Source organism: Dreissena polymorpha, chromosome 15 (genome assembly GCF_020536995.1).
Source record: "Dreissena polymorpha isolate Duluth1 chromosome 15, UMN_Dpol_1.0, whole genome shotgun sequence".
NCBI classification, from domain to species: Eukaryota; Metazoa; Mollusca; class Bivalvia; order Myida; family Dreissenidae; genus Dreissena; species Dreissena polymorpha.
The window spans coordinates 34,528,549-34,552,712 of record NC_068369.1 but is presented as its reverse complement, the minus strand read 5'-3'; the positions used below and the strand labels follow the sequence as shown (position 1 = coordinate 34,552,712).

The 24,164-nt window shown below is 36.4% G+C and overlaps 2 protein-coding genes across 2 annotated transcripts in view; both read left to right on the top strand.

Moving 5' to 3' along the window:
• LOC127861185 (uncharacterized) overlaps nt 1–24,164 on the top strand; it is a 300,757-nt gene that overhangs the window by 133,645 nt on the left and 142,948 nt on the right. The gene's annotated exons all lie outside the window — the stretch shown is intronic.
• LOC127859683 (dentin sialophosphoprotein-like) overlaps nt 1–24,164 on the top strand; it is a 185,694-nt gene that overhangs the window by 155,879 nt on the left and 5,651 nt on the right. The window contains exons 5-11 of the mRNA XM_052397189.1: nt 7,985–8,064; nt 10,190–10,294; nt 11,560–11,739; nt 15,559–15,677; nt 16,195–16,322; nt 19,331–19,462; nt 22,757–22,987. Of these exons, the coding sequence (XP_052253149.1) occupies nt 11,586–11,739; nt 15,559–15,677; nt 16,195–16,322; nt 19,331–19,462; nt 22,757–22,987 (764 nt within the window). The 5' untranslated portion in view covers nt 7,985–8,064; nt 10,190–10,294; nt 11,560–11,585. The remainder of the gene's footprint in view (nt 1–7,984; nt 8,065–10,189; nt 10,295–11,559; nt 11,740–15,558; nt 15,678–16,194; nt 16,323–19,330; nt 19,463–22,756; nt 22,988–24,164) is intronic.

Here is a 24,164-nt window from a genome sequence, read left to right as displayed (position 1 = left end):
AATAAAACGATTTTCAGTTAGGCTGCGGTACGGAATTTCCCCCCCAATTTTTTTGCTTCAAAAACTTTTTTCCCGATGTTTTAGCTTAAAAAAGTAGATGCGCGTTATACATAAATGCGCGTTATACACAACGTTTTACGGTAGAACTCTGTGATTTCCTGCAAGGTACACACCTCATCAACTAATCCTATGCAATCATTGGTGCAGATGGTTTAATACTGAGTATTGATATGGTCAGTCAGCTCGCAAAAAACTCAAATGTCAGCTATAAGAATATGCATATGTTCATCAACTTCGGTTTGAGTTAGACTCTTAAAAAAATCTGTCAAAAACCAAGTTGAACATGATGAACAAACTTATCTTAAAATTGAGGAAAAACTATTAAGTTCTTTAGAGTCAGAAAATTGAGTTTAGTATTTTTGTGGTACAATGCCCAGGTCACAGTGGTTTGCAACAGTACTGCTTTTAATGTACATTCATTACTCTTAAAAAAGAACCATGTCTCATGAATCCTTTTTTAACCCTTTCCCTCATAAGAAGCAAAGTGAAAAAGGCAATGTGCAAGCAGCATAAAACCAGAACAGCCTGCAAGTAACTGGCAGTCTGTTCATGTTTTATGCTGTTTGCTGCTCGTTATTAAGTAAGGGTTGGAAATGAAACCTTTAAATCTTGCATTTAGTAAGAAAGGTATTTAATTAAATGTAACTTTCTAAAGGAGAACAAATGGGTTAAAATACGTATCTAAGTGGTTAAGGGGAAAACACTCTCAAGGAAGTTTTATTTGGATCCTGGCAAACATGACCTTAAACATAAACCTTTTATTTAATAAATATTGTAAAAGCCTCCTTTTTATAAATGAATTGGCCACACTGTTAACGACGTTAACAGCATGCTATGTTGCCTAAAAAAAACAGATTTGGGTTCAAAAGTTGATCTCAAATGCATGCTGTTGAAACGGAGACAATATTATTTTAGTTTTGAGATCGATATCTTCAATATTTTGACGTCTCCGGTTGTCTGTGACATGGTGGGGTAGTATTTTTTGCTAATCCTGTCAGCGGAAGATGTTCCATAAAGATCACTTGTCCCCCTTGCCACATATCCCGAGTGTTATGAGAAAATCATGTTCGTTTTTGAAAGTCGTGTCCAAGATGACATGTTGAGATAGCAAATTGATGACTTAATTCTTTAGGAGAGCTAAGACATACCAAATAGGGCAAACACAATTACTGGGGCTTTTGTGGTGAGCTTACGGTCGTCTAAAATTGATCATTTAGATGGGAAAGTTTATCAGTGACCGAAAATTGATGTGGAATTTACTGTCGAATATTATTCAAGTATGGGGAGATATGGACCTGAAGTGTCAGTGGAAAACACATACCCTGACTTAGCCATGTATAAACAGTCATTGAAAATGTCAAAACAAAATAAACAGACTCTAGATTTCATGAAAAGCATTTATGAAATTTTTTTATGGAAGAATTTGGTGAAACAATTTCAATAGTTCATGGTTGTGAAACGTAAGAATGGCAAAATGGAGATAACAGTATTTATAATCAAAACCAACTGGTCTAAGTGGACTGTTGCCGTCCTTGATAGATGATTTATCGTGGTGCTAAAAACGCTCCTCTCAGAGAGTGATTTATTTTTATGTCCTCCATAGTGGGGGACATATTGTTTTTGCCCTGTCTGTTGGTCTGTCTGTTGGTCTGTTGGTCTGTCTGTTGGTCTGTCTGTTTGCGCCAACTTTAACATTTTGCTATAACTTTTGCTATATTGAAGATAGCAACTTCATATTTGGCATGCTTGTGTATCTCATGAAGCTGCACATTTTGAGTGGTGAAAGGTCAAGGTCATCCTTCAAGGTCAGAGGTCAAATATATGTGGCCCAAATCGCTTATTTTATGAATACTTTTGCAATATTGAAGATAGCAACTTGATATTTTGCATGCATGTGTATCTCATGGAGCTGCACATTTTGAGTGGTGCAAGGTCAAGGTCATCCTTCACAAGGTCAAGGTCATCCTACAATGTCAAACATCATATAGGGGGACATTGTGTTTCACAAACACATCTTGTTGCCATTAATTTAATTTACACGGTTTTCATAATAGTTCATTATGAAATGAACGCAGATGATGTGAACAAGCGTGTATAGGTGTAGAGTTTAGCTGCTGTGACATGCCATTATTTTAAAAGCTTTTTAAAATTTCTCTCAAATGACTCGCTAATTGAAAAGAACTACGTAACATAGTGTTTTTTTGCTGGTTAATTATTAAACTGACAAAAACTGCTTCAGTCAATGGATTAGCATGTTGTTTCAAACAATCACATGAAATTAATGTCATATTAATCATTGTGAAAGAATGCCAGGCTTTGACAAAGAGAGATAACTCTTGTCAAAGGGAGGTTACTCCTGTTTGGGAATGATGATTCTATGACTGAATTTGTTTTTATTTGAACTGATTGTGTTTCACAGCAATTTACGTGCAAGCCAGCAGTTAAAAAAGCATAATCATTATTTATGATGTTTCTGCTTTGTTCAACATTTATTGACATTATGTATCAAACTTTAAACAAAATAAATGGGTTGGTATTTTTTCTTAGCAGTTATGAAATATTTACACTTTAACAGCATTATCATTATCTTGTTAAAATATAAATTAGGTTTACATTATATATAATTACAAAGTCACCATTAGTTTGCATGGAAAATAAGCAACACATTTTTGCAATTGGATTGGATTAATTATGGCAAGAAATCATGGTTGAAAGTGTCTGTATGCAGCTGATAATTTCTGGATGGGTAGCAAAACTCACAAGATCACTGTAGTATCTGCTGATAAGCCAATTATGGCTTACATGCAATAATATATCAATAATAATACAATTTTCCTAACATGATTATACTGTGTGTTTTTTCAGTTATCAACATTTAAGTTTTCAGGAATCTTTTTCAAGGCTGCAATTTAATTGAATTTTTAGTACAACTTAACTTCAATGTTTGTTTTTCTGCAACAAAAAGTTTGCAATTTTGACGATTGCATTAATCTCGGCGCCACACGTTGATGAAATATTAGAACTGGGGGATTGATAAAAACATGCCATAAATCACAACACGTAGTCAGTTTTACCAAAGTATTTATCAAAACTTCGAATTCAATAACTATTCTCACATTGTAAGGAAATCACTCACACACAAACATACAGTCGCGTTATCTGGCCCCACTGTTTGTCTGCCAACCGTCGCAAGTATTTTTGAATCCTTCGGATTAGGGCCTGTTCAATACTGCGTCAAAATAGGTGATAAAGCTGGCAATGAGCCCTGCATGGTGCCTTCAGGTTGGATTTGATGGAAACACTGTAAATCCCTCAAAAAGAAGACCAAAGTTTTATTAAATTCTTTAATCAATATGTGTGGTTATTTTTTGAATGCAATGTTATAATAATGTTAATCTTTGAAATTTGCACAGCAATTTTATTTAACTAATTTCCCACTCAGAAGCAAAGTAAAATGCCCTATGACAAAAGAGCACTCTGTCTTTTGCAAATACAAGCTGAAGGACTGCTTATTCCTTTTCCAATTAAAAGCCAAGTAAAAATTGCTATGTGCAAGCAGCATAAAACAAGAACAGCCTGTGAGTTACTCGCAGTCTGTTCAGGTTTTGTGCTGTTTGCTACTCATCAGTATCTAAGGGTTGTAAATGATGCCTTTAAAACTTAAATCTAGTAAGAAAGGTCTTTAATTAAATTTAACTGTGTAAGGGACCACAAGTCTAGTCCTTTAGAAATTTAAATTTAATTATAGACCTTTCTTACTGTATTCAAGTTTTAAAGGCATCATTTACAACCCTTAGATACTGATGAGTAGCAAACAGCATACATATGGATTTATGTGTCAATTTACATTAAATTGGGGAAAATATAATTGTCGAATTGATAAAACTTGAACATCTCTATTTGCAAGCATATGAATATCTCACCATCAAATGGGAATTTTTGGACTGTATTTTTGATTTTTTTCCCATTCAGCCACAAAAAGGGCAAAGTTGTAGGTTTGAATCTTTGACAGCAGGGGGCTTCACGCTGCCGCTAAGGCCTACCTGAAGCACTGTATTAGAACTTAACCCATTTATCCCTAGTGGACTCTCACATCCTTCTAAATTGGATCAATTTATTTCCAAAATTAGGGACGTCTAGTATATTTATGCCCCCCTTCGAAGAAGAGGGGGTGTATTGTTTTGCACATCGGTCCGTCGGTAGGTCCGTCTGTCAACGAAATGGTTTTCGGATGATAACTCAAGAACGCTTACGCCTAGAATCATGAAACTTCATAGGTACATTGATAATAACTGGCAGATGACCCCTATCGATTTTGAGGTCACTAGGTCAAAGGTCAAGGTCACAAGGACTCGTTCTTGGATGCAGTTTAGGACCACATTTGCAGATTATATTATGTACTGGTGTCGTGGGGTCTATCTACCAGGGCTAGCGCTGTCCCAAAATTTCTTTGAGCCAACCAGTTTTTTGTTTTTTGGTGCGCGAAAACTGGTTTGGAAATAATTATATATACATGTATTGTTTTGCACATGTCGGTCCGTTGGTCTGTCGGTCGGTCCGTCCATCAGATGGTTTCCGGATGATAACTCAAGAACGCCTAGGCCTAGGATAATGAAACTTCATAGGTGCATTGATCATGAATGGCAGGTGACCCCTATTGATTTTCAGGTCACTAGGTCAAAGGTCAAGGTCACCAGTGTTTTTTTTCACCTATAGTGGAATTTTGGCAAGCCCGTCCAAAGGGGAAAAACGCGTTGTTTTTTTAGGAAAAGGGGAAAATTAAAAATGTACTCTTTTATATGTAATGATATTTATTATATGAACACACATGTATGCATGAATGTAATATTCACAGCTGAATGTCTTTGTCCTATTTCTTAAATATATACCAATGATTTTTTCAACATCAGTTTCAGACAGTTCAGCCTTCATGCACAGTCTTAGTTTTCCTTGCCATTTTGAGTCTAATTGGGATTTTTTAAATCGATAAAATAGAAAATGTGAGCATTTTTTATCAATACAATGGACCAAATTGGAATGTTTTTATCAACGAAAATTGACACAATATACATAGATACATCAGGCCTTTCCCTGGCCATTTTTGGAAAAAAATGCAATTCATGTTAAATTAACTGATTTGGGAAAATTAACTTGATATTACTCTTTATAATAATTCAAAATCATATTAATTATAGTTATATACTTTATTAGTTGTTTATGAAATAAATTTGAGATATATCAGGGCTCAACATTAACTGAAAAACCAACTTGCCCTACCGGGCCAGTACTTCCAAAATCAATTTGCACTGAACGTAAAGCAACTTGCCTAAACATGAAATATCACATCAAATATCACATCAACTGTAAACCTCATATTGTTTGATAAACCAAAATGATACACCACAAAACCTTTTATATTTTTGAACATTTAACAAAATGATTATAGCAATTAAAGTCTAAATTAAATGCTCTTTGTTCTTTTTTGCTCTTTTCCGGGCGGACAACTAGATTATAAAATAACTTGCCCAGACTCAACTTTTACTTGCCAGGGGCAATAGGACAACCATAATTGTTGAGCCCTGTATATTTATCATAAGACAGTTATTTCAAAAATATTTTTTTTTTTTTTTTTACTTTTTGAGGGGATTTTTTCTACAAAATGGGGGAAAAATATGTACATTTTTTTAGGAGAATGGGGCCGAATATCGGCCCCGAAATTGCCATAAAAAAAATACTGGTCACAGTGACTCGAAACAGTGAAACGGTTTCCGGATGATAAGTCAAGAATGCTTACGCCTAGGTTCATGAAACTTCATAGGTACATTGATCATGACTAGCGGATGACCCCTATTGATCTTCAGGCCACAAGGTCAAAGGTCAAGGTCACAGTGACTCGAAATAGTAAAATGGTTTCTGGATGATAACTCAACAATACTTACGCCTTGGATCATGAAAATTCATAGGGACATTGATCATGACTGGCAGATGACCCCTATGACAGCCCATATGGGGGGCATGCATGTTTTACAAACAGCCCTTGTTTACCTTGTTATTTTTTAAGGAAGGCATTGAATACCAAAATCCGTATTTGAATTTTTACATTAAGGTTCAGTTAGATATTGTATAGAGGTGTTTACTACTAAATGCATAAGAGACATACTCTTTTAGTATTTAGGTACCACATTTATCATATGTATTACTTGTATATGCATTTACACTTTGTGCTTAAGAATATAAAGGAGAAAATAAGAAGATGGTATTTTGGAAAAGCATGAGAAGTTCTTTTACCCTTTAACCCCCTGGACCACTTGCACAATGTTTTGGCTTTCAGACATTTTCAATTGTTATGCCCCCGAAGGAGGGCATATAGTGATCTGTCCGTCTGTCTGTCACTCTTAGCTTTTAGGTTTAAAAAATGCTCATATTTTCAATGTCACTTCAGATAGCAATTTCATATTTGGCATGCACGTGTATATGGACAAGGCCTTTCCATACGCACATAAATTTTTACCCCTGTGACCTTGACCTTGAACTTGGGCGTTTAGGTTCTGAAATCTGCGTTTAGGTTTCGAAAAAAGCTCATTTTCTATCAAGCGTTTATAGGGGGCATAAGTCATCATTTGGTCACAGCTCTTGTTACCCATGATAATGGGATTTTTAAACCTTTGGATAAAAAGTGGGATTTATAAAAGAATTTAAGTGCTTATTAAATGGATCATGGGAATTCAGTTGATTGATTTTTTTTAATGGTTTTCTTCCAGGAAATAGCAAAATTTGCCACATACGTTGTTCGGAAATTTGTTGAGGTAGCAGAAAACAATAAGAAGGCATTCATGGAACTACTTTTCTGGAAGACAAATAAAGAGGAGATTGAGATGGTGGAAGGATATGGGTCTTATCAGAGGTATTTTTATGCCGACAGTCCTGATTTTCTTTGAGGCTTGTACATGGAACTACTTTTCTGGATGACTAAGATAGGCCTATAGCTATGTAACTGATCAATGGATACAGGTCTGACATACCGACAGTCCTTTAATTTTCTCTAAGGCTTTTTCATGTAACTACTTCTTTTAAAGACCAGCAAAGAGGAGATTGAGATGGTAAAAGGATATGGGTCTTATTTTTATGCTGTCAGTAAGTTGATATTCTTAAATTCCATTCGGCTTTTTTTATGAACTATTTTTTTTTGAAGACATACAAAGTGGCGATTTAACTTTGGTCATAGTTAAACTGGCGCAATAATACTTGTCTTATTTGATTTTTTTCGTGCTTAACAGTCCTTTGATTTTCTGTAAGACCGTTATAAAAAAACTTTTGTTAAAGACTTATAATGAGGCAATTTATCTGTCTGAAGGATACGAGTCTCAGCAGAGCTATTACTTCTTACAGTCCTTTGATTTTTTACTAAATTGAGGTTTTAAGTCTAGGTATTTATTTTACCCCTTACTACACAGTGCTTGAATGTATACTAGATTCCTCATTATCATTTACCATTGACTTGTGTTTGTCAGTCTGTCAGTACGCATTTGCTTGTCAGGCGAAACATACTCATTCAGTTTTGATATTCAGCATACAAATGTGCGTGCACCTTTTATTATAAGCTTTTTTTTAATGATTTTGGAAATCGGGCTGGGTCTCTTTGGATTTGGAAAATGTGCGGCATTTTGACTAAAATTGGGATATTAATGTTATTGTTTTGCTAAAAAATGCTTCAAAATTGAGAAAGTGTTTTCAGTTGTAGTTAGTAAGGTTGAACTTATATGGATGGGAGATGTACACAATATTGAGATCTAAAAAAAAAATTGGGAATCTTTAGCTCACATTTGGGAAAAATATATACATTTTTTCCATTAGGCAAGGGTCACATTACTGGACCCAAATTTGAAAGAAAAAACCCACTGTATTACGTGTCTTATGTCTACAGTAAAGGCAAGCAGGCCTGGTCAGAAGATGCAGAGATGTAAGTGAGAAGATTGTTCGAGGAGTACAGAGATAACCCTGCAGGTAAAGAAAATACGAGTCGCGTTCTGAAAAAACTTGGCATAATGCATGTGCGTAAAATGTCCGCACGGGCTAATCAGGGACAACACTTTTCGCCTAAATTGGATTTTTGCTAAGAAGAGACTTCATTTAAATGAAAAAATATCATAAAAGCGGAAAGTGTCGTCCCAGATTAGCCTGTGCAGGCTATTCTGGGACGACACTTTACGCACATGTATTTAACCCAGTTTTCTCAGAACGCGGCTCATTTCCTGGGATAATAAGGCTGCAGTGTTTTTTGCCACTATTTTGGGAATGGGGCCTGGGCCCTTTTGATCGGGGAAAAAAAATGCTTTTTACAAAAATTGGGAAATTGGTGTTATATTATTTATGATAAATCTTTTAAAATTGCACATGACAGACAAATGCCTTAAGACAATGGACAAATGCATTTGTATTATTTTGTAAATAAATATGTATGACAGTAAAAGACAATGATTTCTTTCAAAAGCTTTAAGTGAAACATATATAAAAGTAATTTTTAGCTCTACTGGCCGAAGGCCTGAAGAGCTTAATTATGTCATGGCGTGGTTTCCGTCCGTCCGTCCGTGTGTGCGTAAGACTTTTTCTTGTTTACGCGATAAAGTCCACAGTTTTCATCCGATTCTTTTCAAACTTGTTCAGTGTCTTTATATTAATGAGGACTCGAACTCTATTGAAAATGGGTTACATCAGAGTAAAAAGTCCAGAATTATCTCCCCTTGAATTTGATAAAATTGTGAAATAAGGTTTGTATACGCAATAAAGTCCACAGTTTTCATCCAATTATTTTCCAACTTGCACAGTGTCTTAATCTGAATGATGAGTCAAACCCTATTGAAAATGAGCAATATCGGAGTTAAAAGTCCAGAATTATCTCCCCTTGAATTTGAGAAAAACATAAAAAATCAGTATTTTTATGTGATAAAGTCCATAATTTTCATCCAATTTTTGGCAAACTTGCATATTGTCTTTGTATCAATGAGGACTCAAACCCTTTTATGCCCCCCTTTCGAAGAAGAGGGGGTATATTGTTTTGCACATGTCGGTCTGTCCGTCCACCAGATGGTTTTTCCGTCCGTTTACCAGATGGTTTCTGGATGATAACTCAAGAACGCTTATGGCTAGGGTCATGAAACTTCATAGGTACATTGATCATGACTCGCAGATGACCCCTATTGATTTTCAGGTCTCTAGGTCAAAGGTCAAGGTCACAGTGACAAAAAACATATTTACAAAATGGCTGTCACTACAACTGAGAGCCCATATGGGGGGCATGCATGTTTTACAAACAGCCCTTGTTATTGTTTTATCTAATTCATGTAGAACTATGACATGGCAATAGCAGGGTACAAACAAAAACATAAAGAAGTTTTATAATAGAAAAAAAGAATGATAAAGAAACGCGTAACCCTTTCCCACTTAGAAGCAAAGGGAAAATTTCTATGTGCAAACAGCAAAAAACCAGAACAGCCTGTGAGTAACTTGCAGTCTGTTCAGGTTTTATACTGTTTGCTGCTCATCAGTATCTAAGGGTTGGAAATGAAGCCTTCAAAACTTGAAGCCAGTTACACAGGTCTTCAATAAAATTTAACTTTCTTATGGACTACAAACACGTCATAATACGTACCTAATTGGTCAAAATACTTATCTCAGTGGTCAAAATACGTTTCTAAGTGGTAAAGGGTGAACTCATTTGCTCCAGCATCAATTTGATCAATTCAGGGTTAGAGTCTTGAAAAAGCTGTAAAGCTATTGGAGGGATTCTTAGCAAGCAAAATGTTTGACCCTCTCCAAATTTGCCATTCTTGTTTATAGAGCTGGTGGTTATCGCTCTGAGGTCACTTGTAAATGAGATTTGTTCTGGGAAAACTGGCCTTAATGCAACTTCATAAAGCATTGTCCCTGATTAATCAGGAATGATACTTTCCTATGTATTTTTGTTTAAAGGAAGTCTCTTAGGGAAAATCCTTTTAGGCGTAAAGTTTCATCCCATATAAGCCCCTGCAGACTCCACAGGCTCATCTGGGATGACACTTAAGACAAATGCATTTAACCCTGTTTTCGCAAAACTAGGCTCCTTTTAAATATGTTATCAACATTTACCCAGTATCCCTGTGTATCCTGTTCTGAAGATTGAGCCGTGCAGGGCCATGGAGAGAAGAAGACGAACTGGAACTGAGGGAACTGTATGAGAAACACCGGGAGGCTGATGGTGCAATGTTTACCATCTGTGTTAAAAAAATTGTTATCTCATGATAAACTCCACCAGGCTTATGCTGCGATGTTTACCATCCTTGTTTTCGAATATATTATCTTATGGTAAACACTGGGGCGCTGATGGTGCGATGTTTACTATCTCTGTTATAAAATGTAATCTTATGAGAAACACAGAGACACTGATGATGCAACGTTTACCATACGTATAAAAAATCTAAGGAGAAACACTGGGAGGCTAATGGGGAGATGTTTACAGTCCTTTTTATGAAATATATATATATATACTTATGATAAATACCTCCAGAATGCAAGGACTGCATAGTCTTATATGGGAAGCCACTTAACACACATGTATTGAGCTCAGTTTTCCAAGAACAAGCCATCTTTACTGCTCCTTTCCCCCAGAACTGTATTTTTATGCCCCCGTATCTAATGATGTATTGTTTTTTGGTTTGTCTGTCATTCTGTCCCAACACTTTAACCTTGGTTATAACTTTTGCAATATTGAAGATAGTAACTTTAAATTTGGCATGCATGTGTATCTCATGTAGCTGCACATTTTCAGTGGTAAAAGGTCAAGGTCATCCTTCAAGGTCAAAGATCAAATATATGGCTTCAAAGTGGCACAATAGGGGCATTGTGTTTTACAAACACAGCTCTTGTTTCCTCTTCAAGGACATGGTTAGATATTGATAGTAGGTCCAGTCTGTCCAGAACAAGCCTTAAATTATCTGTTTTGGTGTTACTCAGCTTTGTATCCAGTAGCGATTAATATAAATTTACACAGAAAAAAAATTCACTCTTTCCTGATATATTCGCCTAAATAGGCTTTTCCAAAGTTTGTTTTTACAAATTGGCTACATTTTCTTATAACAAAACAATTGTATATTGACGTAAAAAAACGATATAAACAGGAAATGATGTCATGAAGTTAAAACGGCATGTGACGCAAATTAGCACCAGAAACACACGCATATACAAATTTACTGTTTCAGTTATACTGATAATGAAAATATATTTAAAATATTAATTTTAAATTTAATAAAGTGTAACTTGTTGAGTTGGATAGGAATTAACTAAAGGTTGATAAAAAAACACAAAAAAAACCCCTTCAATTGGGAATTTTTAGGTCGCCTTTTTGAAACAAATATACCGGTACTTTGTTCAATTGGGAATGGGGCCAGATACCGGCCCCATTTTAACATAAAAAAACAACACTGCAGAACAAGTCTAAGAATTGTCTGTTTTGGTGTTATTCAGACCCAGTTGGTGGAATCCTATCGGAGATGTGCAAGCGGTGCAGTCGTCCCAAGATCATGGAGAAACTGTTGGCCATGGGTCTGGTGGGGGACAGGAAGGAGCTCTACAAGAAAAGGGCCGGCAAATCTGGGGCCAGGAGCAGGAGAAAGGGGTGTAACTCTGACGACAGTGGAGATGATGGTGAGAGGGAGAAGTTGTTGTTGTTTCTGAATGTGCTTTGTATAGAGAGTGCTTGTTTTTTTGGGACATAAAAGGGCCAGCAAATCAGGGGCCAGGAGGAGGAAGGGGGGTAACTCTGATGACAGTGGGGATTATTGCAAGAGGGGACTTATGGTTTGCGCTTTGTCTGTCTGTCAGTCAGTCACACTTTTCTGGATCCTGCGATAACGTTAAAAGTTCTTAATATTTTTTCATGAAACTTGAAACGTGGATAGATGGCAATATGGACATTATGCACGTTATTTCATTTTGTTCCTACGTCAAACATTCTGGTTGCTATGGCAACAACATCAACAAATTCTGACTATTGTTGAATTTTTGACAATGATGGAGCCAGTAGGGGACTATATTGCATATTGCTTGGAAATAGTCATGTTTCTGATAATGCTCTATATGGAGAGTGCTTGTTTTTTGGGGCCAGAAAAGGGCCTGTAAATCAGGGGCCAGGAGGAGAAAGGGGGTAACTCTGATGACAGTGGGGATTATTGTGAGAGGGAGAAGTTGTTGTTGTTTCTGAATGTTCTCCATATAGAAAATGCTTGTTTTTATGCCCCCAGTAGGGTGGCATATAGCAGTTATGAGATGTCCATCAGACAGTCTGTCTGTCCGTCCGAAAAAAACTTTAACATTGGCCATAACTTTTACACTATTGAAGAAAGCAACTTGATATTTGGCATGCATGTGTATCTCATGGAGCTGAACATTTTGAGTGGTGAAAGGTGAAGGTCAAGGTCATCCTTCAAGGTCAAATGTCAATATATGGCGTCTGTCCGTCCGAAAACTTTAACATTGGCCATTACTTTTTTAATATTGAAGATAGGAACTTGATATTTGGCATGCATGTGTATCTCATGAAGTTGAACATTTTGAGTGGTGAAAGGTGAACGTCAAGGTCATCCTTCAAGGTCATATGTCAAATATATGGCGTCTGTCCGTCCGAAAACTTTAACATTAGCCATAACTTTTTCAATATTGAAGATAGTAACTAAATATTTGGTATGCATGTGTATCTCATGAAGCTGCACATGTTGAGTGGTGGAAGTTCAAGGTCAAGGTCATTCTTCAAAGGTCAAAGGTCAAAAAAAATAATCAAAGCGGCATTTTCATGAAGCTGCACATTTGGAGTGGTGGAAGGTCAAGGTCATCCTTTAAGGTCAAAGGACAAAAGAAAACAATTTTTTTTCAAAGAGGTGTTCTCATGAAGCTGCACATTTTTAGTGGTGGAAGTTCAAGGTCAAGGATTCTTCAAGGTCAAGGGTAAAAAAAAACATTTTTCAAAGCGGCGCAATAGGGGGCATTGTGTTTCTGACGAACACATCTCTTGTTTGGGACAGAAAAGGGCCTGTAAATCAGGGGTCAGGAGGAGAAAGGGGGTCACTCTGATTGATGACAGTGGAGATGGTGGATAGAGAATGCTTGTTTTTTTGGGGGGTGGGCGCTAGCAAAGGGCCAGCAAATCAATTTCGTGTTGAAATTATGGTAACTGCTTCTTTTGTTAATTGTTTATCGTTTTAAAAAAGACATCTCAATTCGGGGTTTTGTTTTTAAAATTTTATTATAATATTTATCAGAAAATTGGAATTATAGACAATGTTTATTATTTTAATAGAAAAGTTTTTTGCTCCTTAAAATTTGACAAAATGTCCGTTACACAATTTTTTTTATGTCCCCCACTATAGTAGTGTTTTTGCCCTGTCTGTTGGTTGGTTGGTTGGTTAATTGGTTGGTCTGTCTGTTGGTCTGTTTGCGCCAACTTTAACATTTGCAATAACTTTTGCAATATTGAAGATAGCAACTTGATATTTGGCATGCATATGTATCTCATGGAGCTGCGCATTTTGAGTGGTGAAGGGTCAAGGTCATCCTTCAAGGTCAAACGTCATATACGGGGACATAGTGTTTCACAAACACATCTTGTTCAATATTCTTTGTTAAACAAGAGGGATAACTCTGGCAGCAGCATTTACAAAGCTATACTATACCCCTTCCCCCGCAAGAGAAAGACCCCTTCTTTTTATGCCCCCAGATCGATAGATCGGGGGTATATTGTTTTTGGCATGTCTGTCTGTCTTTCTTTCTTTCTGTCTGTCATTCTGTCCCAAAACTTTAACCTTACAGTAAAGTTTTGCAATAACTTTTGAAATATTGAACATAGCAACTTGATATTTGGCATGCATGTGTATCTCATGGAGCTGCACATTTTGAGTGGTGAAAGGTCAAGGTCATCCTTCAAGGTCAAAGTTAAAAAAGCGGTGCATTAGGGGGCGTTGTGTTTCTGACAAATACATCTCTTGTTTTTAAAGAGAATTTCTTTAAAATGTTACCATATTTCCCAAATTCAAGCTTACTTTAGGTAATTTCTTCCCCTTATTCTGTTTTGTCGAGAATTTTTCCCCCAAAATGGAAGGCCAGGCCATTTCCCCAAATCAATAAAAAAAAAGCCCTTGTTCAAGCCAGAGAGAAAAAGAACACTGTGGGGACTGCACAGCCTAATCAGGGACAATATACAACGCACATGCATTAAACCCCCTTTTCACAAAGCGCAGCTCATATATTGGTGACAATATTTGTGTGATGGCCAGCACCACTTCACAAAATCAGGATTTTATTTCATGGTTGAGAGGAACAATGAAAATCCACTAAAATTACTGTCACATGATAAACAGGGTTTTTGCATGTGTGCATAAATTGTCATCCCAGATTAGCCTGTTCCGTCTGCAAAGGCTAATCAGGGCCAACACTTTCTGTCTAACCTGGATTTGCGCTTAGAGGAGACTTCCTTTTAAACCAAGAATACAACTGAAGTGTAAAATGATGACCCTAATTAGCCTGTGCAGACAGGACTTCACTTAATCCTTTTACCAGATGAAAACTTGAGCTTTTTCCTATCGCTATTTTTAGATCACACTAGGGTTTTTCCAAAAATTTGAGAATCTGTTTTTGTCAACTACGGAAAAATATAATCGTCAAAAAATGCGATATTTGACAGTAATTTAAGAAAAATATGAAGGAAATAATAAAATAAATAGAATATTATGTGAGATTTGGATAAAGATCAAGTTTATCATGCTGGGATCTAACCTTTCTCGCGCTACATCGGTTCTAAGCCTCGCATGATTAAATTGATATTTATTCAAAACTCACATAAAATTCTTCATATATGCACTTGCATTTATCCCCATTATCCCAGAGCAAGGCTAGGATATATAAGTGACAGAAAGGAGGATATAATAAAGCATGTTATCAATGCTGCAGATGAGGAATAATCAATGAAATTATAATGCCCCTACCCCCTTCGAAGAAGAGGGGGTATATTGTTTTGCTGGATGTCAGTCTGTCGGTGGTTCATTTCGTTTCTGATCAATAACTCCTCAACGGATTGACCGATTGGCTTGATACTTCACATGTGCATTAGCCTTGGACAGTAGATGACCCCTATTGAAATTGAGGTCACTAGTTCAAAGGTCAAGGTCACTGTAACAATTAGTGAAAATGGTTTCCAATCAATAACTTGTCAATGAATTGACCGATACTTCACTTGTGCATTGGCCTTGGACAGTAGATAATCCCTTTTGAAATTGGGGTCACTAGGTCAAAGGTCAAGGTCACTGCCTCAATAAGTGTGAAAATCAATTCCGATCAATAACTCGTCAACCAATTGACCGATTGGCTTGATACACTGAATAAACACTGCAATTTTCCCCAATTTTAAGGGACCTGGCCCCATTTCCAAAATGGTGAAAAAAACACTGGTAATAACAATGTGTGCGCACCCTTCAGATGAGGATGTTGGAGTTCCACTGGTACCGCTGACGGAGGAAAATGAGACGGCAATGGAGGATGAAGTGTTCTTGGACTTCTTGAAACGGCTAGGCATCGCCCCTCCAGCAAATGAACAGGTAAGTAGCCTGCTTCAGGTGGGCGATAGCAGCATTTCTGTTATGTGTATTGTCCCAAAGCATGAAAGAACAACATAAATCTGGCATATAACGTCAAATATATATGTCTTGTTTTGAGAAAACTAGGCTTAAAACAATTATATTTCCAAACATCTGGAAGTTAAACCATCAATTGTTACTTTTATAACTAGATTTTGGAAACAAATATACTTTTTGCAATTGTGAATAATAACGACTATAACATCCACCAAAAAAAGCCCTTCTCTTAGTTGCCTATAATATATCTTATTACTGTTAAATCATAATTATTTGGGTGATATTAATTTTTGTTGATTTCCTGGGTTGAACTGATGGACGATTCTTATACAAACACGAAGAAACATGGCTGGCTCAAATTCCACTTTCTTTCAAAATCTCAAATCCATGAATTTACATGTCAACTTAAAATGCAGTTTTAGAAAAACCACAAAATTTCAATGTCATGAATATCAATGATTTTACAGTATCTGTATTGCAGGAGGCATTCTGGCGCATCCCGGCAGGAATCTCACCTGCTGAACTCAGAAACATGGCTGACGGACTGGTTCTGGACGAAAATGGTGAACCAGTCAATGCAAGTAAAATAAAAATGAAAGCTCCTAGTGTGTTTTTTTTCAGGAGTTTTCATATTGCGAATGTTATTTCATAAGGGCCTATTAGATCCCTGGAGTTATCTGAGAGGGAGATTTTTATGCTCCGAAGGAGAGAATATAGTGATCGCACTGTCTGTCCGTCCGTCCGTCCGTCTGTCCGTCACACTTTGCGTTTAGGTTTCAAAAAATGCACATTTTCACTTTAGATAGCAATTTCATATTTGGCATGCATGTGTATATGGACATGGTATTTCCATACACACACAAATTTTGGCCCCTGTGACCTTGACCTTGAACTTAGGGTTCGCGTTTAGGTTTCAAAAATCTGAGTTTAGGTTTCGAAAAAAGCTCATATACTTTTATCAAGCGTTTATAGGGGGCATAGGTCATCCTATGGTGACAGCTCATGTTAAAGGAACATTTGCCTGCTTTATAAACATTTAACATATCATTTATGTTCTGAATTTTTTTGGGTTGGAGTTTGGAAAAAATGTACTTTTTTGCCTTTAAAAAAGATGACAGAAAGCACATTTTACGAAACAATTAAATACATTAGAACTTTGTTACAACTCCAACTTTGTAGTTGAATCCTGTTGTATACAGTACTTTACCACGTATTACAAGCAACCACGTATAATGTGCACCCAATTTTGTAACGCCAAAATGGGGGAAAAACAGTGTTCTAATTAAGAAAATGACATAAACTCTAAATCATCATTTTACTTTTGTGCCCATGGGTTTTTCTGGGTTGATCAAGAGATTAGCATTTTATCAAACAGGCTTTTTCCCAGCCTTTTTGGGAAAAAACACATTTTGGAATTTTTAACCAGGTTTTCCGAAGGAAAAAACTGGTTATTAGATTGGCGAATGCGGGCGGGCTGGCTGGCTGGCGGGCTGGCTGGCTGGCGGGCTGGCGGAATAAGCTTGTCCTGGCCATAACTATGTCGTTCATTGTCAGATTTTAAAATCATTCGGCACATTTGTTCACCATCATTGGACGGTGTGTCGCGCGAAATAATTACGTCGATATCTCCAAGGTCAAGGTCACACTTTGAGTTCAAAGGTCAAAAATGGCCATAAATGAGCTTGTCCGAGCCATAACTATGTCGTTCATCGTCAGATTTTAAAATCATTTGGCACATTTGTTCACCATCATTGGACGGTGTGTCGCGCGAAATAATTACGTCGATATCTCCAAGGTCAAGGTCACACTTTGAGTTCAAAGGTCAAAAATGGCCATAAATGAGCTTGTCCTGGCCATAACTATGTCATTCATTGTGAGATTTTAAAATCATTTGGCACATTTGTTCACCATCATGGGACGGTGTGTCCCACGAAAGAATCACGTCAATATCTCCAATGTCAAGGTCACCACGACTAAAAATAGATTTAAAAAAAAAAAAAACTTACAAAGGGGGTTAATTTTGTTTGTTCATTTCAAAAGTTCAGTTTGAGTTTTCTCCCTTTATCAGATTTTTTTTTCACAATGAAAACCTGGTTTTGTGACAATTTTGTCCCTTGTGATTTTTTTTGGCGCAAAAAGTCAACTGGTTTTGTGAAAAATGAATTTAATATAACTCTTTAGTATAATTCAAATTAGAAGAACAAGAACACATAAGTTATAAATTGTAGTTATATACTTTGTTGCAATTGACATAGACTTGAGGTATAATTATCATTAGACACATCTTAATAAAAAAAAAAATCTTTTTTTTTTAATTGGGGAAAACAAATAATATTTTCAGGGCTATAGATAACAAGCGTGTTTGCGTTATTACGCAAAAAAAAAATCGCAATAAAAATAACCAAAAACGTATTTAAATTCTAATAAAGCCTACAAAAACGCAAATACAAATTTAATAAAGTAATTCCCATTAAAAAAAACTTGCATCACGAAACACAATTCTTACGAACACCGGGCGTATTTTTATGACCCTGGTAGGGTGCCATATATAGCAGTTGACCTGTCCGTCAGTCAGTATGTGTGTTTAATGTTGTTTAACTTTAATGTTGGCCATAACTTTTGCATTATTGAAGACAGAAACTTGATATTTGGCATGCATGTGTATCTCATGAAGCTGCACATTTTGAGTGGTGGAAGTTCAAGGTCAAGGTCAACCTTCAAGGTCAAATGTAAAAAATAATAAATTCTATGCAGCTTTCTCATGAAGCTGCACATTTTGAGTTGTGGAAGTTCAAGGTCAAGGTCATCCTTCAAGGTCAAAGGTCAAGAAAAGAATATATATTTCAAAGCGGTGCAATAGGGGGCATTGTGTTTCTGACGAACACATCTCTTGTTTAGACTGGTTATTTTCCGTACAAAAATGTACTGGATTGTTTTTATGCCGTCCTATGAAGTAAAGAAGGCAGTCTTTCCAGAGGTTATCAATCTTTGGGTATTATTGTAATTATTCGTAGACCCGTCCGATTTCTACTTTCATTTCCAATGTAATCAACTCAAAATTACCCGAAAACGGGGTGCATCGCTTTGAACAGCCTTAATTTCATCAATTGTGCAGCGATTTTCACGAACTCGGTCTCATTAAACGCAAAAATGAATGAGCTTTGATCAGAAATTCAGAAATTGTTTATTGTTATGTCCAGGTTCCTTTTTGAATTCCATTTGTATAAATTATATAGTAACCTTAGTAGATTTTTATTATATTATATATTTCATTCCCTAAATTACCCAATTGAGTTAAAAAAACAAGGATGGAAAACCCAATTAAGCTCAAAAGTAGGCGGTGAACATTTTTGCTAAAACTCCATTGAATTTACAAAAACCCTATTGTTGTCAAAAACAGGGGGTGAAAAACCCAATATACCCCAAAGGTTATCTATAGCCCTGTATTTTGAATTTTTTCACAATTTTGCTTTGGGAATGGCGCCATTTAAGGGACCTGTAGATACGACAGGAGAAGGCCTTTCAATTAAGAACAGAGTCCAACTTTTTGAATTGATAGTTAAAGGTACATGTAACACATGGAAAAGTATGGTATACACTGTTGTCATTGAATTCAGGTCTAAGAAGCAAGTAGAATCGTCCAGTTCTGATGATGAGGATGCTGGTAACCGTGGTAACTTGTCTACAAAGGCTGGGAACCAATCCAAAAAGAGTCGCCTTAGAAACATGGCCGCCTCTGAAAGCGACAGGTTGGGTCTTAACCTTTTCAGTGCTGGAACCGAATTTTGAAGGCCTTTGCAAACAGTTTAGATCCAGATGAGACGCCACAAAACGTGGTGTCTCATCAGGATCCAAACTGTTTGCTATTCTGATAGTATTCTTTGAAAGAAATTGAAGAAAATGCTAATTTTAGAAATTTAGCAGACGACATTTTAGCAGAAGACAAATTTCCCAGCATGCAAAGGGTAAAAAAATAGAGCCACCTTATGGGAAAACAGAGCTTAATGCATAATTTGGAATGAAAATAATTACAGAAATAAAAATAAACATTCTGCTGATTGATGCCAATAGTTGAGCCTTTTTCTGGGAAAATGGGGCTTAATGCATGTGTGTAAAGTGTCCTCCAAGATTAGCCTATGCAATCTGCACAGGCTAATCAGGGACAACACGTTCAGCTGTTATGATAGTTAAGTATACAGGTATAGTACGGTTTTAGGGAAAGTCCCAGTTAGGCAGAACATGTCATCAAAGTATGGTCACTGAGTACTGGTTTAGCCATGAAATGACTGAAATACTGTAAAAAAACAGTAAAAAATCCTAATTATTTATTATGTTACAACAATTAACAACTTTTGGCCAAACAGGGTCCAAGACGGGATATCAACTTCTTTGCCGACATTCACACGTTATTGTAATCAAAACATCGTGACAATAAACAAGCACGTGCTCCAATTAAGCGCGGTCTGCCTAACCGTGAACAGCAAACGTGTTAAGATTGTCGTCCGCTACAATTCATCAACACACATCTACTGTGAGCCTGCGCCAATTGTATTGGATAGGAGGCGGAGCGTTATTTAAATCGACAGCTTTAATATGAGCCTGCGCCAATTGTATTGGATAGGAGGCGGAGCGTTATTTTAATCGACAGCTTTAATATGTCACGGGTTGCTATTTTCGGCGTATGGCCAATTTTCAGGAAGTACAGTGGACGTCATGGGGTTTTGTAATCGGCGTATGGAAACAATTATCGGGCGTAATATACGGCCGTACGCCGCTTAGTGCAAGCCCTGTTTTAAATTAATTTTTATTAACTTAAAACTGTTTTGCATTAAATTGAAATCAAATCAATATTTTACAGATACAACTGGTGTTGTTTTTTTAAAAATATAATTGCGCGTAAAAATAAATGTTTTGATATAACTGAATTATGCATGAAATGCACAATTTCCACGTGAATAACATCGAGGTTTTCATCAAGTCTCCTATGTAACTGTGCACGATTGGTGTTACAAAGCCACTGAAATTATCAATTGATATTGACACATGGTTATTCACGCATGACGTATTCACAACCGCGCGAATCTTCGCTGATAAAAGTCGGCTTAGAAGCTTGGTTAAGAGGCACGGCGGAAAACAGGGCGGCGGCTTTTGAAAAGGGCAGCGTGGCGCTGATTTGCTTTGAAAGGGGCAGCGAGGCGCTTCAAAAAAGCGGCGTGGCGCCGCGCCACGCTAAAACGGCCTGGATAAAACACTACATATAGTGATCACACTGTCCGTCCGTCTGTCTGTCCGTCAAACTTTGCGTTTAGGTTTAGAAAAATACTCATGACTTCTATGTCGCTTCAGATGTAACATTCATATTTGGTATGCATGTGTATATGGACAAGGCGTTTCCATATGCACACAAATTTTGAACACCTTGACCTTGAACTTAGGGTTCATGTTTAGGTTTCGAAAAATGTGTTTAGGTTTCGAAAAATGCTCACAACTTCTATCAAAGCGTTTATCGCGGGCATATGTCATCCTATGGAGACAGCTCTTATTAATACATCTTAACATGTCAAATTATCTCCAAATCTAGCTCTCTAAGTTGAACCTAGGAAATATAATATTGAAATTACTATTATCATCAATTGTAAAGTATTTGTAAGCATAAAATCTACAAAATTAAATTTCCAATTTTAGTACGCAATATATCCCATTCCAAATGGACCCGGTTTCATTCACAAAATGGTGGAAAAAACACTGGTGGGTTGAGCCTATAATTTTCTTCCAAATATGTGCATGCTTTTAAACATACCACTTAAAAAAAAGCATGATAATGAAGGTGTGTTGCTCCTTTTAAAAACATTTCTCCAAAAAATGTTCATTCAGTTTTGTTGGTTTTTTCATTTTTGGAATGGGGCCAGGTCCCTTTGGATCGGGAAAATCGCAATGTTAAACCAAAATTTTAAAATTAGTGTTGTTGTTTTGCTTTCAAATTTTCAAATGCTTCAAAGTTGAAAATATAAGTGTTTCAATATTATATTCACAAAAGTGTAACTTGTAGAGCTGGAATAAAGATGAACTAAATGTTAAGTGAAAACATAAAAATATGCGGGGGGGGGGGAACCTTCAATTGGGAATTTTTTAGGTCCCATTCGGGAAAAATGTATACTTTATTCCATTTGGAATGGAGCCGAATACCAGCCCAAATTTTTAACGAAAAAAAAACAGTCTTTATGTATTTTGTATTTATTTATTATCCCCTGCCATAGGCGGAGGGATATTGTTTTGCTGTTGTCCGTCCGTCCGTCTTTCCGTCCGTCCGGAGCCATATCTTGGAAGTGCTTTGGCGGATTTCATTGAAACTTGGTATCAGTATATATATATATGGATAAGAGGATGATGCATGCCAAATGTCATTGTTCACCATCTGTTAATAACGGAGTTATGGCCCTTTGTATCTTGAAAAAATGCTTTTTTGAATGTCAAATATAACACTTTTGTGTCCAGAAGCATATTTGCGTGGAATATCAATTCAATGAATTTGCTTGTTTATTATAGTCTCATCAATGTACACAGTATATAATCACATACATAACACAGTTTAAAATACAGTACATTGCCAATCCAAAAAGATTTACAAGAGACTTTTAATGTTAACATGGCAAACTTAGAAACACAATAAGATAATCAAGATCCATAGACTATACTTTATATACACATAATACAATTAAGATCTAAAGTATCCTTGTTAATCGGGTAATTAAAATATGCCTTAAGAGGGATGTTAAAACACGTCCATTCTCAAAATGGGTGTAAAATAATGGAAAGTGTTTGATCAGATCTAAACACAATTTGATTTACAAGGGAACTTTAGGATGGAGCTCAAACAATTTCACATGTAAAACAATTGTCATATATGCACTAAAACATGTATCTAGGAATTTGTATTATCACCCAGTGTTTATCTCTGGGGATCTACACATGCTCTTTACATTTAAAAAAAAAATTTGGCGGGGGATATCAATTCAACGACTTTGCTTCTTTATTCTTAAAAGAGGCGTGTTTTATGGAAAATATGGTAAATATCATTTGGATAAATTGCTGAAGACATATTTTTTCTTCAGTGACGTCGTCTCACTGAGACGTCAAAAGAAAGACAACTCTTCCAATGACCAAGATTCCTCTCACAAGACACAGTCGCCTGCCCCTAGCTCTCCCCCCAAAATGTCCGCGAGCTCTTCACAGAAGAAAAGGAGGCTGAAAAAGATTGTGGATTCTTCAGACAGGTTCAACATTTAAGTGACTTTAAAGTTATAACAGCCTTGTTTGTATATCCACCCAATTATTTGTGTTTGTAAATATGAAATTATTCACAATAAACTGACAGAAATATTTGTAAATGGTATAATAGATCTGGCACGAGTTGTCATATCATACCATATTTTATTAAATATGGTCAGGAATTTTGTAAGTAAGCGAGCCTTTGGCCGGGAACAAGACTCGAGTGTCTAAGGAAGCCTTGGGCTTAAAATACAATTAAGATAAATAAATAGGATTGAACATTGGTTTTTTAGGCTTTATAAGTATAACCCTGTATATTTTACCCTTGCTTGTAATGGGTAAACAGGGCATAATGCATGTGTGTAAAGTGTCATCCCAGGTTAACCCTTTCCCACTCAGAGGCAAAGTGAAAATGGCAGTCTGTTCAGGTGCTGTTTGCTGCCAGTGTTTCTTTTCACCATTTTGGTAATGGGGCCGGGTCCCTTTGGATTGGAAAAATTTGTGGTGTTCTGACTAAAATTGGAAAATTAGTGTAGTTGTTTTTCTAACAAATGCTTCAAAATTGAGGATACAAGTGTGCCCAGTATTATATTTACTAAGGTTGATCTTATATGGATTGGGAATGAACACAATATTGAGATCTAAATATATACATATATATATATATTATTTATTTTGAAACCTGCCATTGGGAATTGTTTGCTCCCATTTGGGAAAAATATATTCTTTTTTTCCATTGATAATGGGTCCGGTTACAGGACCCGATTTTGAATGAAAAAAACAAACACTGGCTGCTCATCAGAATCTAAGTATAATATGGGTTTGTAATGAAAAATTTAAAACTAAAATTCTTTTATTAAATATAACTTTCTAAAGGACTTCATGCGTCATAATATGTTTAGACTTAATTTTTGTTTTGAAGATTCTTTTGACTAAATATTTTGTAAAAAGTGGAAACTGTCATCCCTAATTAACTGTCATCCCTAATTAACTGTCATCCCTAATTAGACTGCGCAGGCTAATCGTGTGATGACGCTTTACGCACCTGCATTAAGCCCCAAACAAGGCTTGAATATTTCGATTTGTATTCTCCCCTTCGACAAAGAGGGGGAACATTGTTTTGCTGCATGTCGGTCGGTCTGTCTCTCTGGAGACCGGTTCGTTTCCGAGCAATAACTCGTC